At 37.4% G+C, this 14,641-nt stretch overlaps 1 gene segment (V, D, J or C); it reads left to right on the top strand.

The window, feature by feature from the left end:
• The first annotated feature begins 5,911 nt into the window (after window positions 1–5,911).
• LOC110306642 lies at window positions 5,912–6,369 on the top strand. The segment is given in 2 exon segments: window positions 5,912–5,957; window positions 6,041–6,369. Coding segments are annotated over 2 exon segments (375 nt in total).
• Window positions 6,370–14,641: the final 8,272 nt, after the last annotated feature.

The raw sequence follows: 14,641 nt of genomic DNA, 5'->3' as shown, positions 1-14,641 counted from the left end.
AGAGAGAGAGAGAGAGAGAGAGAGAGAAGTTATTTTTTTCTTTATCGTTTAAGTATTTAACGTTTAAGTATCATTTAAGGTACTGGTCATCCATGATAAATTAATCTATCATTTCTGGTATGTTTNTGTGTTTTTGAATAGTTAAAATATGATTCATGTATGAAAGCTACTAATTAAAACAAATAAAAATGAGTAATAATGGGGAAAGTGGAACACTCACAAGATTTTCTATTCTCTAATATGGCTCATAAGTATGAAAGGAGTTATTGAAGATTTTGTAGTAGTAGAGAAACAGTATGTGGATCTTGTGTTCATTTAACTAAAAGTTTCAATGTTATCCATTCTGAGCACTGCTTTGTTTTGTTTTCTTTGTTTTTTTTTGACACTTTATTATTTATTCACTTTACATCCCAGTCACAGCTCTACCTTCTCCTCCCATTACCTACCTCTCTTCTTCTAATCCCCTTCTCCTCTAAGCAGCGGGGAGGCAAATTTTATGACAAATTTTAAGGGAGCATTAGACATGTGTTATAGAATGAGACAGTCCATTTTTTATTTTAATTTTTTGGGTATGAAAGATTTGTATGTACATGTGGTGACAAGTGGTGGATGTGANGTGTAACTGTTATTGCTCTCCCCTATATATTTTAAGTAATANTTTCTCACTAAGCCTGAGCTCATCAATTTGACTAGAGATCAATTTTTGAATTTGATCAATTTCTCCTGAGGTGAAAGCTTCAGGGACCATTCTGCTCCTCTGTTTCTGAGTCTAAGACAGCAGACAGATTCTGGGGCATTTGGCTTTTATGTGAGTATTGTGAAACTCAGAAGTTTTTAAAATATGTTTTTTGTTTGTTTTGCTTTTCATTTTTGTGTATTTGTGTAGTTTTCTCGGTAATTAAATGACACATTTGTGTGGGTACTCTTGGATACCAGAAGATGGCAGTGCATCCTTCAAATTTGGAGTCACAGNCATTTGGTTGTACACCATCTGATGTGGTTGTTTAGAACTAAATCCAGATCTTCTGGAAGAACAACATTTACTCTTAACTATTGGGCCATTTCTCAAACCCAGTACATGACCTGTTGACATGGGTTCCAGGTGTTAGAATTCAGATCCCATTTTTCTGATCAACCTCACAGTGATCATTTTCAGAGATCAATATAATGTGTGGCAGCAATAGCTAACAGGGATGCCAATGTGGCATCTGGTATCTAAATGATATCTAAACATTACTTAATAGCTGCACAGGACAATAGTTCTCCCTGTAGAAGCTACAGATCATCAAACAAGTGGCCAGATTCAGTTATGTGAAACATCAATTTGAGTAGTTGTTTTGAAGCAGCAAACTATCATCCACACATCTTCACATATTAGTTATTTGCTCTTGGTAATGCTTGTAAGTGTTATTAAATTGAATATTATCAGTTAATCTTCAAAAATTATTTGGAGAAAATATATTTTCTTATTCACAAATGGGCTTTCCTATTGCGGGCATCAAATGCTTCTCTTGACCTGGAGTAATATTTAAGTTATTAATCAAGTGTTTACTTATGAAAAATCACACTTAAATGGCCAAATATGGTAATTCTAAATAGTCTACATCTTTATTTTGCTACATCTTATCAGTTCCTATATTTATGAATTTAATCCAATACATCAAACAGAAATTTTCATGTCTAAAGGAAATGGAAATGCAAATGAAAGCTTAGAGCAGAGCCTGAAGCAAATGCCATCCAGAGACTGTCCCACCTATGGATCCATCCTATCTGCAGTCAGCAAACTCAGACACTATTGCTGATGCCAAGATGTGCTTGCTGCCAGAAGCCTGGGATACCTGACTCTTGAGAGGATCTGCGAGAGCCTCACCAGTACAGATGTTGATGCTCACAGCCAACCATTGGACTGAGCATGGGGACCACAATGGTGGAGACAGAGGAAGAACTAAAGAAGCAGAAATGCTTGCAACTGCATAGGAAGAACAACATTATCAATCAACCATACTCCCCAGAGCTCCCAGAGACTAAACTACCAACGATGTGGGAAGCAGCAAACGCCATTACAAGAGATGTGGGAAGCTGCAAATATCATTACAAGATGGCACTGGCTACCACTGGCCACCACCCATGAATATGGGTAAACAACCAATGTGCGCATGTGCATAAGAGTTTTTTGCCGAGTCACTGCCTGGCCCAAGGCATATTAATGAGGTACTGATAGCATAACCAATCAGGTATGGACACGTCACTCCTAGGCCTATATAAGCAGCGCCATTTCTGGAGCTTGGGGTCTTTGGCCTACGCAGTCCATGCTCTCCCAATAAACGTGTTGCAGAAGGATCCTGTTGTAGCCTGTTGTGGTGTCTTACTTGCTGGAGAGTGGGCGTCCAAGATGTGCTTGCTGCCAGAAGCCTGGAATATCTGACCCCTGAGAGGCTCTGCGAGAGCCTCACCAGTACAGATGTTGATGCTCACAGCTAACCATTGGACTGAGCATGGGGACCACAATGGTGGAGACAGAGGAAGGACTAAAGAAGCACAAATGCTTGCAACTGCATAGGAAGAACAACATTATCAATCAACCATACTCCCCAGAGCTTCCAGAGACTAAACTACCAACCAAAGATTACACATGGAGGGATTCATGGCTCCAGCTGCATGTGCAGCAGAGGATTGATTTTTTTGGCATCAACGGGAGGAGAGGCCTTTGGTTCTGAGGAGACTCAATGTCCCAATGTAGGGGAAGACTAGGACAGTGAGATAGGAGTGGGTGTGTTCCTGGGTGGGTGCAGGACTCCCCCATAGAAGCAGAGGAAATGGGGGATGGAAAAGAGAGGGTTTACAGAGGGGAAATTGGGAAGGGGAATAGCATTTGAAATGTAAATAAATAAAATAACCAATAAAGAAGAAAAACTTAAGCCTATATTGCAGGCCTAAAATAATTGATATCAAAGAAATAGAACTTTCATGGTGTTTTTTAACAATTTGGGATTCCTTNTTGGTTGTATGTCACAACTTTATGAAGTACATAAGTTGCATCTTGTATAATTTTGGACTGCATGAGAATTTCTCTCTGTGGGGAGGTGGACCATGAGAGGAAGCCTCTAAAGTTGAGCTANGCTTGAAGTCCAGGGGACCCAGAAAGAACAGTTGGAGCTTTGTCTGTTCCTAACACCAGGTCCCTGTCACATAGTCACAGACCCCCTTAAAGAGAGTTGTGGACATCAGTCACATGAGACAGTGGACACAAGCCCCTCCACATGTAGATGATCTCTCCTGTTTACACAGTATTATAAATGACAACTGTTAGAGCTTGTTCCTACTGCCACTAGGAAAGCAGATGACTTTAAAAGCTTAATGGATGATGAAGTAGAAACAACTTAAAATCATATGCTGAGAATCAGTCATCATCTCTTTATAAACAAGAGCCATTTCTCTCTACATCTGAGCCCTACACACACAATAGTTTCAGGGACATGTTACTGGTGAAGTTCGACTAGGCAACTTCAGTGTAAGTGATGGGAAATCTACCTACAGGTGAGCTCATGACAAGCAGGGGGCACAATGGGTTCAAGAATCCCCAGCAGAGAGATAATGTGGTGGGTGTGGAGGGAGACTCTTTATTCTCTGTGGTTTCCTTTCTTTTTAAAAATATTATTTATTTACTTTTACGTATACAAGTACATCGTAGCTGTCTTTAGACACACATCAGATGAGTGCATTAGATACCATTACAGATAGTTGTGATGGATGTGGTTGTTGTGAATTGAACCTATCCTCTGGAAGAGCAGTCAGTACTCTTAACCACTGAGCCATCTCTCTAACCCTGCTGTATTCTTTCTTAACTTACATGTAACTATTGTGATTTACCTGTAATGTTTTTATACTCACTGTGAAGATTCTGTGTTAAACACTTCAAAGATTTGTATTTTCTCATTTTTTAATATATATATATATATATATATATATATATATATATATACCTTGCCTCCTGAGATCTCTCAGAAACTGAGCAACTATCCAGGCAGCTTACAGGAGCTGATCTGAGTCCCTTGGCACATATTCGGTAGAGGACTGCCTGTTCTGGCCTCAGTGGGAGAAGTGTACCTATCCCTTAAGACATTTGAATTTCCAGGGAGTGGGAAGGTGGTGGTGGAGAACCTTGTTGAAGATATGGGGGAGTAGGAGTAGGATAAGGAAATATGAGAGGGTGTACTGGTAAAGGGACAATGACTAGAAAGTAAAGAAATAATAGTAAGAAAATATAAAATTTATACAATGTATTCTGATCACTGATTTTCCTTAAAAACTTCTGTGAGAAACTTCACCACTCACCTAACTATTCACCCTTTCATTTATTTTTCTATAGAAAGAAGGGAACACATTTAAGAGGGGTTACAAAAATAAAAAAGATAAAACACACACACTCTCAAACCCATAAAATGCAACTCAGTAATCAAGAAATATATTCAAAAGCCAAATACAGCAATCAATGCACATAATAATGAGAGTAAATATATACAAAAACACTGTTGAGTTCATTTTGTGTTGATCTCCTACTGCTAGTCATGAGTCCACCTTTAAATGTGGTTATAAGACCAACAATGATCCATTGGAGAAAGCTAATGTTTTCTTTAAACATGAATGCCAATTTCAGAAACTATTTTGTCGAAAGGTGAGAGCCTGTGGCCATGTCCTTCTCTCAACACTGGGTCTTCATTTGGATTGAGTTGCATTTCCTGCCCATGCTGTCACAGTCTCTGTAGATTCACATGTGAATGAGCCTGTTATGCCTGGAAGTCATTTTCTTTTTGAGATGCACTGTAGTAGTTGTAGATAGTGGTGAGAGTCCTGAGAGTGGTTGTATATTATAGAATATTTCATATATTAAAATCTTTATGAAATACAGAAATAACAACTTTACATATGTATGATTTTTTTCATATGTCTATTTTGTATACTGTGTATATTTCTCCTGTCACATATTGACCATCCTATTTTACCTAGGGAATTTCATTAATGCAATATAATTTTTTTGCATAAGTAGTCATATATGACATGAAATATGGAAGAGNTGCTAATGAGAGTCTCATTTAATGTCTGTGATTTTGAGATTGTCATCATTAATACTGTTATCTCTACTTACATTCATTTTTTCCAAAAGTAATTTAAATTTCTTATTTATTTCTGGTCAAGAAATATGTGTATGTGTGTGTGTGTGTGTGCCTATGTAATTTACAATATATATGTAACCATGCCTTACTGATAAAATAATTTTTTACCCACATATAGCTTATTCCTGTAATTTACTGATCATCCTCCTGCAATAATCACTGATAGGTAAATAGTTTTAAAGCACATTTACTTTTAGTCATTTTATTGAGTTTTGAAGCACATAACCTGTTAGAAAGGCAAAAATTAATTACATATATTAGAAAGAAGACTCTAAAGCTATAAAAGTTAGCTGGTTTTTGGAATTTTCCATAATTATGATCAATATCATCATAATCATCTTCTTCATCTTCATCTTCACAAAGTATTATCTGTAAATCAACATGTTAACATATCCCAGAGTGGAGCAACAGACTTAGACCACATATAGATTGAGAGATTCATCCCTGTAGTTACAACCATACCAGCCGTCCAGGCCTCATAGAAAGTGTATTGGATGAATTTCCTCAGGGAGGAATTGGATTCGGACTTGAGCATTCTACTGCCTGACCCATGTGTCTTTTCATTACTTCCTTTCCAAATCTTCTCTAGATGGACGAGGTTCTTATGTTAGAAGTCCTCTGCTTATGAATATGTAAATCACCTGAGTCTATGGCAGTCAATACAGGGATGTCCTCACCCTGAAAACAACCCATGATCAGTGTCCTCTCCACAGTCCCTGAAGACACCGACTCTAACCATGGAATGGATCTGGGTCTTTCTCTTCCTCCTGTCAGGAACTGCAGGTAAGAGGCTTGCCAGTTCCAAATCAGAAGAAGAGAAATGGCCTGGGATATCACTGATATACACTCTGCCTTTCTCTCCACAGGAGTCCACTCACAGCTTGAGCTGCAGCAGTCTGGAGCTGAGTTGGTGAGACCTGGGTCCTCAGTGAAGTTGTCCTGCAAGGATTCTGACTTTGCCTTCATGGCCAGTACTATGCACTGGGTGAAGCAAAGATCTGGACAGGGCCTGGAATTGATAGGATCTTTTACTATGTACAGTGATGCTACTGAGTACAGTGAAAAGTTCAAGGGCAAGGCCACATTGACTGCAAACACATCCTCCAGCACAGCCTACATGGAACTCAGCAGCCTGACATCTGAGGACTCTGCAGTCTATTACTGTGCAAGACACAGTGTTATAACCACATCCTGAGTGTTTCAGAAACCCTGGGGGAGCATTAGGCTGCACTAGCACTGAGATCACAGAAAGACTAACCTTACAATTATTCAGAAATAGTTATTTTGAGTGTCCATTTTTGAACTTCTCGCCATAGTCCTAGAGTGTCTTTGTCATCTTTCTAAAAGGACATCTAGGAATTAAGTGATGCTGAATTAGGATAAAGGTACACTACACTGTACCCTGGCAATCTCTTCACCAGTGACCACCTCCACTGACATGTTTTTTACTCCGCCAACAATCAAAAAGGAAACATATGGTGATGCATGATAAAAACATCACTGGATTCAAGGAGACCAGAACATTCTTTGAAATTGTTGGGAATAATGTACAATGTGAATTAGACGTATAAAATCTACATAACTAACATCTGGGCAAACAAACACTCCTTTCATAGTCTTAAGTACAAAGTAACTTCAGCTGTGTTGTTAAATCAGGCTGTGTGTTCCAGGAGAAGTTTCAGTCTTGTAGAATATGAGAAATAACTACATCAAAATGTAAAGTCAGATAAATATAATTCCTGTAAGTTGGTCAAAATATTACTAAACCACTTTTCATGAAACTCATTTAAAAACACAGTGTATGTACCTGTTAATTTATGTAAGTTTTAAGATTATACATAAGTGTTTGCTAAATATTTTCTTCCTTTCAAGACTCAGTAATCATCCCTACAGTCACTAGCATTTTAGAATGTGGACTTATACTGATATATTAGTAACTGTTATAGTCCATTTCATACCTGTCCCTCAGCTTTGTTATATAGAGTATTTGTGAACACGTGTCTCTGCATTCACATGTGTTTCTTGTGCTTTGTTTTTGGTGACCTTTATTCTGTTTATTTATTTTGTCCTATTCCATTTGTTTGCTTTTCCATTTTATTACTTTTAGATTCTGTTTGTTTTCTAATTAGATAAAGAAACAGAGTTGTGCTAGGAGAAGATCAGGAAGGTGTTGCAGAATGGAAATCATTAACAGGAATATATTGCATGAAAAAATCTATTTTTAATAAAAATAGAAAAAGAATTGTAAAATATCAATAAATAAACAAAGCATTCTGATAATATATCTCCTGTATAAATCTTCTACATGCTCAATTGCCCAGTCTCTAAGTCTCATGCCTTTATTTAAATTGTTCAAAGGATATTCAGAAGCCATGAATAAAAAGATTTAATGATGAGAAATATGTAAAATGAGTAATGTTAAGGGGTAGTGAAATACATAAGTAACATGTTTGGACTTTAGTCCATCCTAATCTCTCTCTCTCTCTCTCTCTCTCTCTCTCTCTCTCTCTCTCTCTCTCTCTNTAACATGTTTGGACTTTAGTCCATCCTAATCTCTGTGTCTCTCTCTCTCTCTCTCTCTCTCTCTCTCTCTCTCTCTCTCTCTCTCTGTATTTTCAGTAATGAATTTTTCTATCATTAATCTCTAAGTGCACAGAATAATTTCTATTAGGATACATTTAATCTCTTGCAGGTGTCCCTGCACATGTAATAGAGGGAAAGAAACAATGTAAAGAGATGAGAATGAACATGTGGTTCAGATTGACTTTGTCTACCTGGATCAGACTTCAGGGAGTCTAATCACAGGCAGTTTGTTCATGTTACTCTTTAACAAAAAATAATTTGGAAAACAGTCTCTAGGCAACAATAATTTCCCTAGTCATTCCAAATGCTTTTACTCAATAAACCTTAAGGTATGACCATATAGAAAAAAATTCATGAAGTTCTTGTGACCATAAGGATAGGTTCTTTTGCTAAAGACTAGTTCTAGTGTGATCTCTAGTCAACAGTGTACAGGTCAGTAGGCCATAAAGTACATATGACACCTCCCTGAAGGATGAGTGGTAAAATAATGATGAAGAGTGTGAGATAATCATTCCTAGGAATTAGGATATGTTCTGTCCATACAGAGAGCAAAAGGATCAACAGGTTGTTAAGAACCTCCACTTTCAGGTTTCTGGATGGAGTGGAGTTATTTGATTTTATCTCCTTCCTTGAGAAGACGTCTCTGCAAGACTAAAATTCCTGGGTTTTTAGTACTTCTCTGTGAGATCAAGGCCCTCATTTCCTCTACAATGTTAATGTCAATATCATCAATAACATTTATAAATATTTGTTGTCATGTGTCAGTGAAAGCAAAACATATAAATAACTTAGTTGTGAAGAACTTGAGGATCAGGTTTAGAGCGGGATGATTACTTAGTCTACAGAGTGTTTTTTTTTTCTCCTTTAACCCCTTTGAAAGCCTGGAAGCCATCTCCTCTGTTCATTAATCCTTGTATTAAAGGACACAAAATCTGAAGCAGATTACTGGTGCTATTTCCTAAAATCTATGTCACTACCCTGGAAATGCTACAGAAACATAAATGACAAAATTTTAAGGTCCTCTCAGTCACCAGGAAGACTGTTCACCTCATAGCTGAATACACTCCTCAATTGGAAATTTAAGACACGCTATTGAAACACCTGTATGACTAAAACTTCATGTCTTTGAATAAAAAATTAGAAGACATCAAAAGTTGGAAATATCTGCCCTTCTGTTGAATTGGTAACATATTAAAAATTGCCCTTCTACTTAAAGCAACATATAGAATCATTGCAATACTCATCAAAATTTTATAGATCTTGAAATGACAACAGTCAACATCATATAGAAAACAAATAAAATCCTGGAGAGCCAAAAATATTATGTGTAATAAAGGAACATCTAGAGATATCAGCCTCCATTATTTCAGAGTGTAATACAGAGGTATAGTAATAAAACCAGCAGGATACTCAACTAAAATAGGAAAGGTTTATATGCAGAATTGAATCAAAGTTCAGTTGTAATTCCACACAGCTATGCACACTTTTTTTTTGATAATGAAGCAACAAATTCACAATGAATAAAAGTAAGCATGCTGGTCTAACTACATGTCTTCATGTGCAAATATATCCATAATTGTTCCTATGAACAATCCTCAAGATAACTGGACCAAAAACCTCAATATGAAAGCAGATATTGTGAGCTTTAATACGAGAATCTGGGGAATAGCTTAGAACTCATTGGCACAGGAGATATCATCCTGAACAGAACAGCAATTGCATCGATACTAATAGCACCATGAATATATGGAACTTAATGAAAACTGAGAAGATTTTGTAAGGCAAAGAACATCATCATTAGGACAAAAAAGGAGCCTACATAATGGGAAAGGATTTTTTTTTTTTTTTACCAACTCCATATCTGAGAGAAGTCTGATATCCAGACAAGTACTCAAGAATCTAGACATCAACAGAACAATCTAATTTTAAAATAGGTTTTAGGTCTAAACAGAATTCTCAAAAAAGGAATCAGTAATGGAGAGAGGCACTTAAAGGAATGTTCAACTTCCTTAGCCAACAGTGAAATGCAAATCAAAATGAGTTTGAGGTTCCATCAGAATGGTAAGATCAAAATCATAAGTGGTAGCTAATGCTGGTGAGGATCTGGAGCAAGGGGAACAGTCCTCCATTTCAGAGAGGAGTTCACACTTTTATAGCCACATTGGAGCACAGTTATATAAATAAAACCATTACAAGAATATATCTATTGTTAATATATATATATATATATATATATATATATATATATATATCATCCATGACATATGAACCTTTTTGAAAGGGCAAACATCACTTGCATATCCATTTAAAAGAAATCTACAGAGTTTCAAACCTGAGCTGTTAAACACCTAGTCATGAGCATCACCATCAACAGCATAAGTAAATCTATCTGTAAGTTCTTCCTCTGACAGAGATTATTTTTCAGATGGAAAATATGTTCATGAATTGGGAGCATAGGCCTTGGTGTTCCATCCACACCGCTGAGCAGACGAGGCCTTCTGGTCAAGTGTTGATGACCTTGTTCCAAGGTGTCCTCCAGTGCCATGCGCAGCCCTCAGTTCAAGGAAAGAAGAGAATGAGAAGCTGGACATTTTCTTCATCTGGACTTCATTAAATACTGGTTTTCATCATTCATCTTTTCTTTATTATGGTTTTCATAATAAAGGTTTGAAATCAAATTTGTAATATCAAGCATTGTGTGATTTTTGTGACTTGGGATAAAACATAAGAAGAAAGTAACTTAATTAAAGCCTATATTTGTAGAGGTTCAGAATCGTCACACCAACACCATATACCTGCCGTTTGCACATGCATTTATACAGTTTACTACAACTTCCTGGATTCCAAGGCCATTTTATCTGTTCACAATGCTCTGGGCCTTATGAAGTATTAGTTTAATCATTGTTCTTTCATTCAATCTTGTTTGATGTCCAAGGTTTATGTCCCATATTCATCCTAATTTTCAGATTTACTTGCAGAATAATTCATTATCTGATTAAGAATCAACACCAATGTTGTACATAGAATTTTAGGTTATTATGGGGAATTCTGAGATTGATAATGATTACTTGTTAGGGATTCCCTTTCTTTCTCTCCTTTCAAACTCAAATAATATAGCTGGGTTATATTTACATCTTATGAGATTAGGTCTTGCCTATAATAGCAGACTTTCTATGTCATGTAAATGTATATCTGTTTAGAGCTATACCCAGTGCAAATTCTTTAATCCATTTCTCATACCATTGACATTGAATGTGTTTTCTCACATAAACAAAAAATACCATTATCATTTTCAGTCTAAGAGCTTGAGAATTTCTGAAGGGTTAATTGATGATACCATTTTAAATAACAATTGTTTCCACTGCAGAACTTTTTCTTTCACATGTCACTGTGATAAAAAGGGAGACCTAGTTATGCCTACATCACTGACTTGAAATACATTAAATAAACTCTCATCATGAGTATTTCTGAGGTCTGGAATTTTGAACACTATAGGGAGGGACTTTAGGTGAAATGCCCAACAGTGGGGAGAGGGACCTTGTGGAGTCATTCTCCAGTAGAAAGACAGGGCATCAAGTAGAGGGAATGGCTTGAAATCCCACAGTAAAAAAATGTGACTCAGACTTCCTCCTGTCGAAAAGAAGTGCATGGACAAGAATGGAGAAGAACCTGAGGGAAAGGAAGTTCAGTGATTGGCCCAAATTGAGATGAAGCTCAAGGGGAGGCTCCAAGGCCTGATAATATTGCTGGTGCTATGGTGCGATTACAGTCAGGAGCCTAGCATGGCTGTCCTCTGAGAGGCTCAACAAGCACCTTAAAGAATCAGATACAGATAGTTACACACAACCAATGGACTGAAATTGGTGACTCCTGTGGTTGAATTAACGAAAGCCTGAGGAAGAGGAGGAGGAGGAGGAGGAGGAGGAGGAGGAGGAGGAGGAGGAGGACCCCTTAGGAAGACCAGACACTCAACTTATCTGGACCCCTGAGATCTCTTGGACACTGAACTATCTGCATACACTATCCTATATGAGGCCCCTTACACGTACACATCAGAAGACTACCTGGTTTGGCCCTGGTGAGAGAAGATACACCTAAGAGACTTGTGGTGCAAGGGAGTAGGGAGTTCTGTTAGGGTGGGGGTGTGAATGGGGTCTGGGTGTGGTGATATGGCCACATCCTCCTGGAGACAGGGGATGAGTATTGGTATGGGAAATGTTTGGAGTGTGGACTGGTAGGGGGATAGAGACTGGCATGTAAAAATAAAAAGATTAAAGAATAAAAAGAAAAGGAAAAAGGCCATTCAGTTAAATTTTTGAGTGAGATGCTCCAATTTTTTCACAATACTATCCAGTTTTTAAGACCTCATTGGCAAAATGCTGAACATCTATATTTATATAACATTTTTTGAACAAATTTAGGGAATACATAAAAAATCTTTAAACACTTGTACTCAGACGTTCAAACTGAGATCCAGAACTACTCCATGCACATCTGAAAACCCTTGAATGTAAGATGCAGAGAAAAGGAGTGTTAAATTAGTGAACATGTTTCACATACTCCTGAGTTGGTGTGAGCTTTTTGTGCACTGTGTAAAGATAATGTTTGTAGAGATTTCCTGCCAATCCAGAGACCTCTGCTCCTTCTGGTTTTCTCCTCTGTTAGGAGCAGAGATTTGGCTCTGGATTTGTAACCTCACAGTTCACACTCCAGTCACAGCTTGACTTCCCTGGTATTCTGACACATACTGGAGCACAAAGTGAGACCCCAAAACCCAACCCAATGCCCAGTGTACAGGGAACCCTGTGACCCTTGGACATAGATTCCCTGCCTGAGCAGAGACCAGAGTGTATACAGTTTCCCACCACTTCTGTGAGCAGAGCCTAGACTGTCAATCCCTACCTACACAGCCCACATCCCAGGTGCAGTTTGATTCCCCAGGTATTCTGAAACATCCAGAATCACAGCATCATAGGCTCACAGAAAGACAAGGCTCCAGTCAGAGACATGGAGTCAGATAACACCAGAGATAACCACATGGCAAGAGGCAAACAAACAACAGAAACCAATTATATTTGGCAACATCAGAACACAGTTCTCCCACTAAAACAAGTCTTAGACACCCCAATACACATATAAAATAAGATTCAGATCTAAATTATCAGTTCATGGTGATGATAGAGGACTTTAAGAAGGAAAAACAAACAAACAAACAAAAAACAAAAACAAAAACAAAAACAAAATCTCCCTTAAAGAAATACAGGAGAACACAAGCAAACAAGTAGATCCCTTAAAGAGGAAACACTTAAATCCCTCAAAGAAATACAGGAGAACACAATCAAACAGGTGAAGGAATTGAACAAAACCATCCAGGATCTAAAAATGGAAATAGAAACATTAAAGAAATAAAAAAGGGAGACAACCCTGGAGTTAGAAAACCTAGAAGAGACCAGGAGTCATAGATGCAAGCATCATCAACAGAATACAAGAGGTAGAAGAGAGAATTTCAGTGGTAGAAAATGCCATAGAAGGAATCAATACAAAAATCAAGGGAAATACAAACACCTTCTATCTCAAAACATTCAAGAAATCCTGGACACAGTGAAAAGACTGAACTTGAGAATAATGGGTATAGAAGAGAGTGAAGATTCCCAATTCAAATAGCCAGCAAACAATTTCAACAAAATTATAGAAGAACACTTCTGTAACCTAAAGTAAGAAATGACCAAAAACATACAAGGAGCATCAGAACAATGAATAAATGGGACCAGAAAATAAATTCCTCAAGGTACATAATAATTAAAGCACCAAATGCACAGAACAAAGAAAGAATATTGAAAGCAGTAAGGGAAAAGGGTCAAGGAACTTACACAGGTGGACCCATCAGAATTACATCAGACTTCTCAAAAGAGATTCTAAAGGACAGAAGGTCCTGGGCAGATGTCATACAGACCCTAAGAGAACACAATGCCAGCCCAGGCTACTATACCCAGCAAAACCCTCAATTACCATAGATGGAGAAACCAAGCTATTCCAAGACACTACCAAATTTAAACAATATCTTTCTAGTAATCTAGCCCTATAGAGGATAATAGAAGTAAAAGTCCAAAATAAGGCAGGAAACTTCACACAAAGAAAAACAAGAAATTAATCTTTTCACAACAAACCCAAAATAGAAACACACAATCATAATTCCACCTCTAACAACAGAAATAACAAGAACCAGCAATCATTGATATCTCATATCTCTCAACATCAATGAACACAATTTTCTAATAAAAAGACATAGGCTAATAGTCTGGGTACATAAATAGAATCCAGCAATTTTCTGAATACAGGAAACATACTTCAAAGACCAAGGTAGATATTTCCTCACAGTAAAAAGCTGGGAAAAAGGTTTCCAAGCAAATGGTCTCAAGAGACAAGCTGGAGTAGCCATTATACTATCCATCAAAAAAAGTCTTTCAACCAAAAGTTATCAAAAAATATGGGGAAGAACACTACATTCTCATCAAAGGAAAATCCCATGAAGATGAACTAATTCTGAACATCTATGCTCCAAATGCAAGGACAATAGCATTTGTGAAAGAAACATATCTGGATCTCAAAGCACACATTCAAGCTCACACTATAATAGTAGGATATTTCAACACCTCACTCTCACCAGTGGACAGACCATGGAAAGAAAAACTAAACAGAGACTCAGGGAAACTAAAAGAAGTTATGAACCAAATGGACTTAACATTTCACCCTAAAACAAAAGAATATACCTCTTCTCATCAACTCATGGTAACTTCTCAAAAATAACCATGAGTTTTCATTTTAGCACTGCTTACATTGTGTTCCGTGAATTTGGATATGTTGTGCCTTCACTTTCATTGAAT

Source organism: Mus caroli, chromosome 12, assembly GCF_900094665.2.
Source record: "Mus caroli chromosome 12, CAROLI_EIJ_v1.1, whole genome shotgun sequence".
Taxonomy (NCBI): Eukaryota; Metazoa; Chordata; class Mammalia; order Rodentia; family Muridae; genus Mus; species Mus caroli.
The sequence above is the reverse complement of the archived record's forward strand: the minus strand, read 5'-3'. Positions and strand labels throughout refer to the sequence as shown.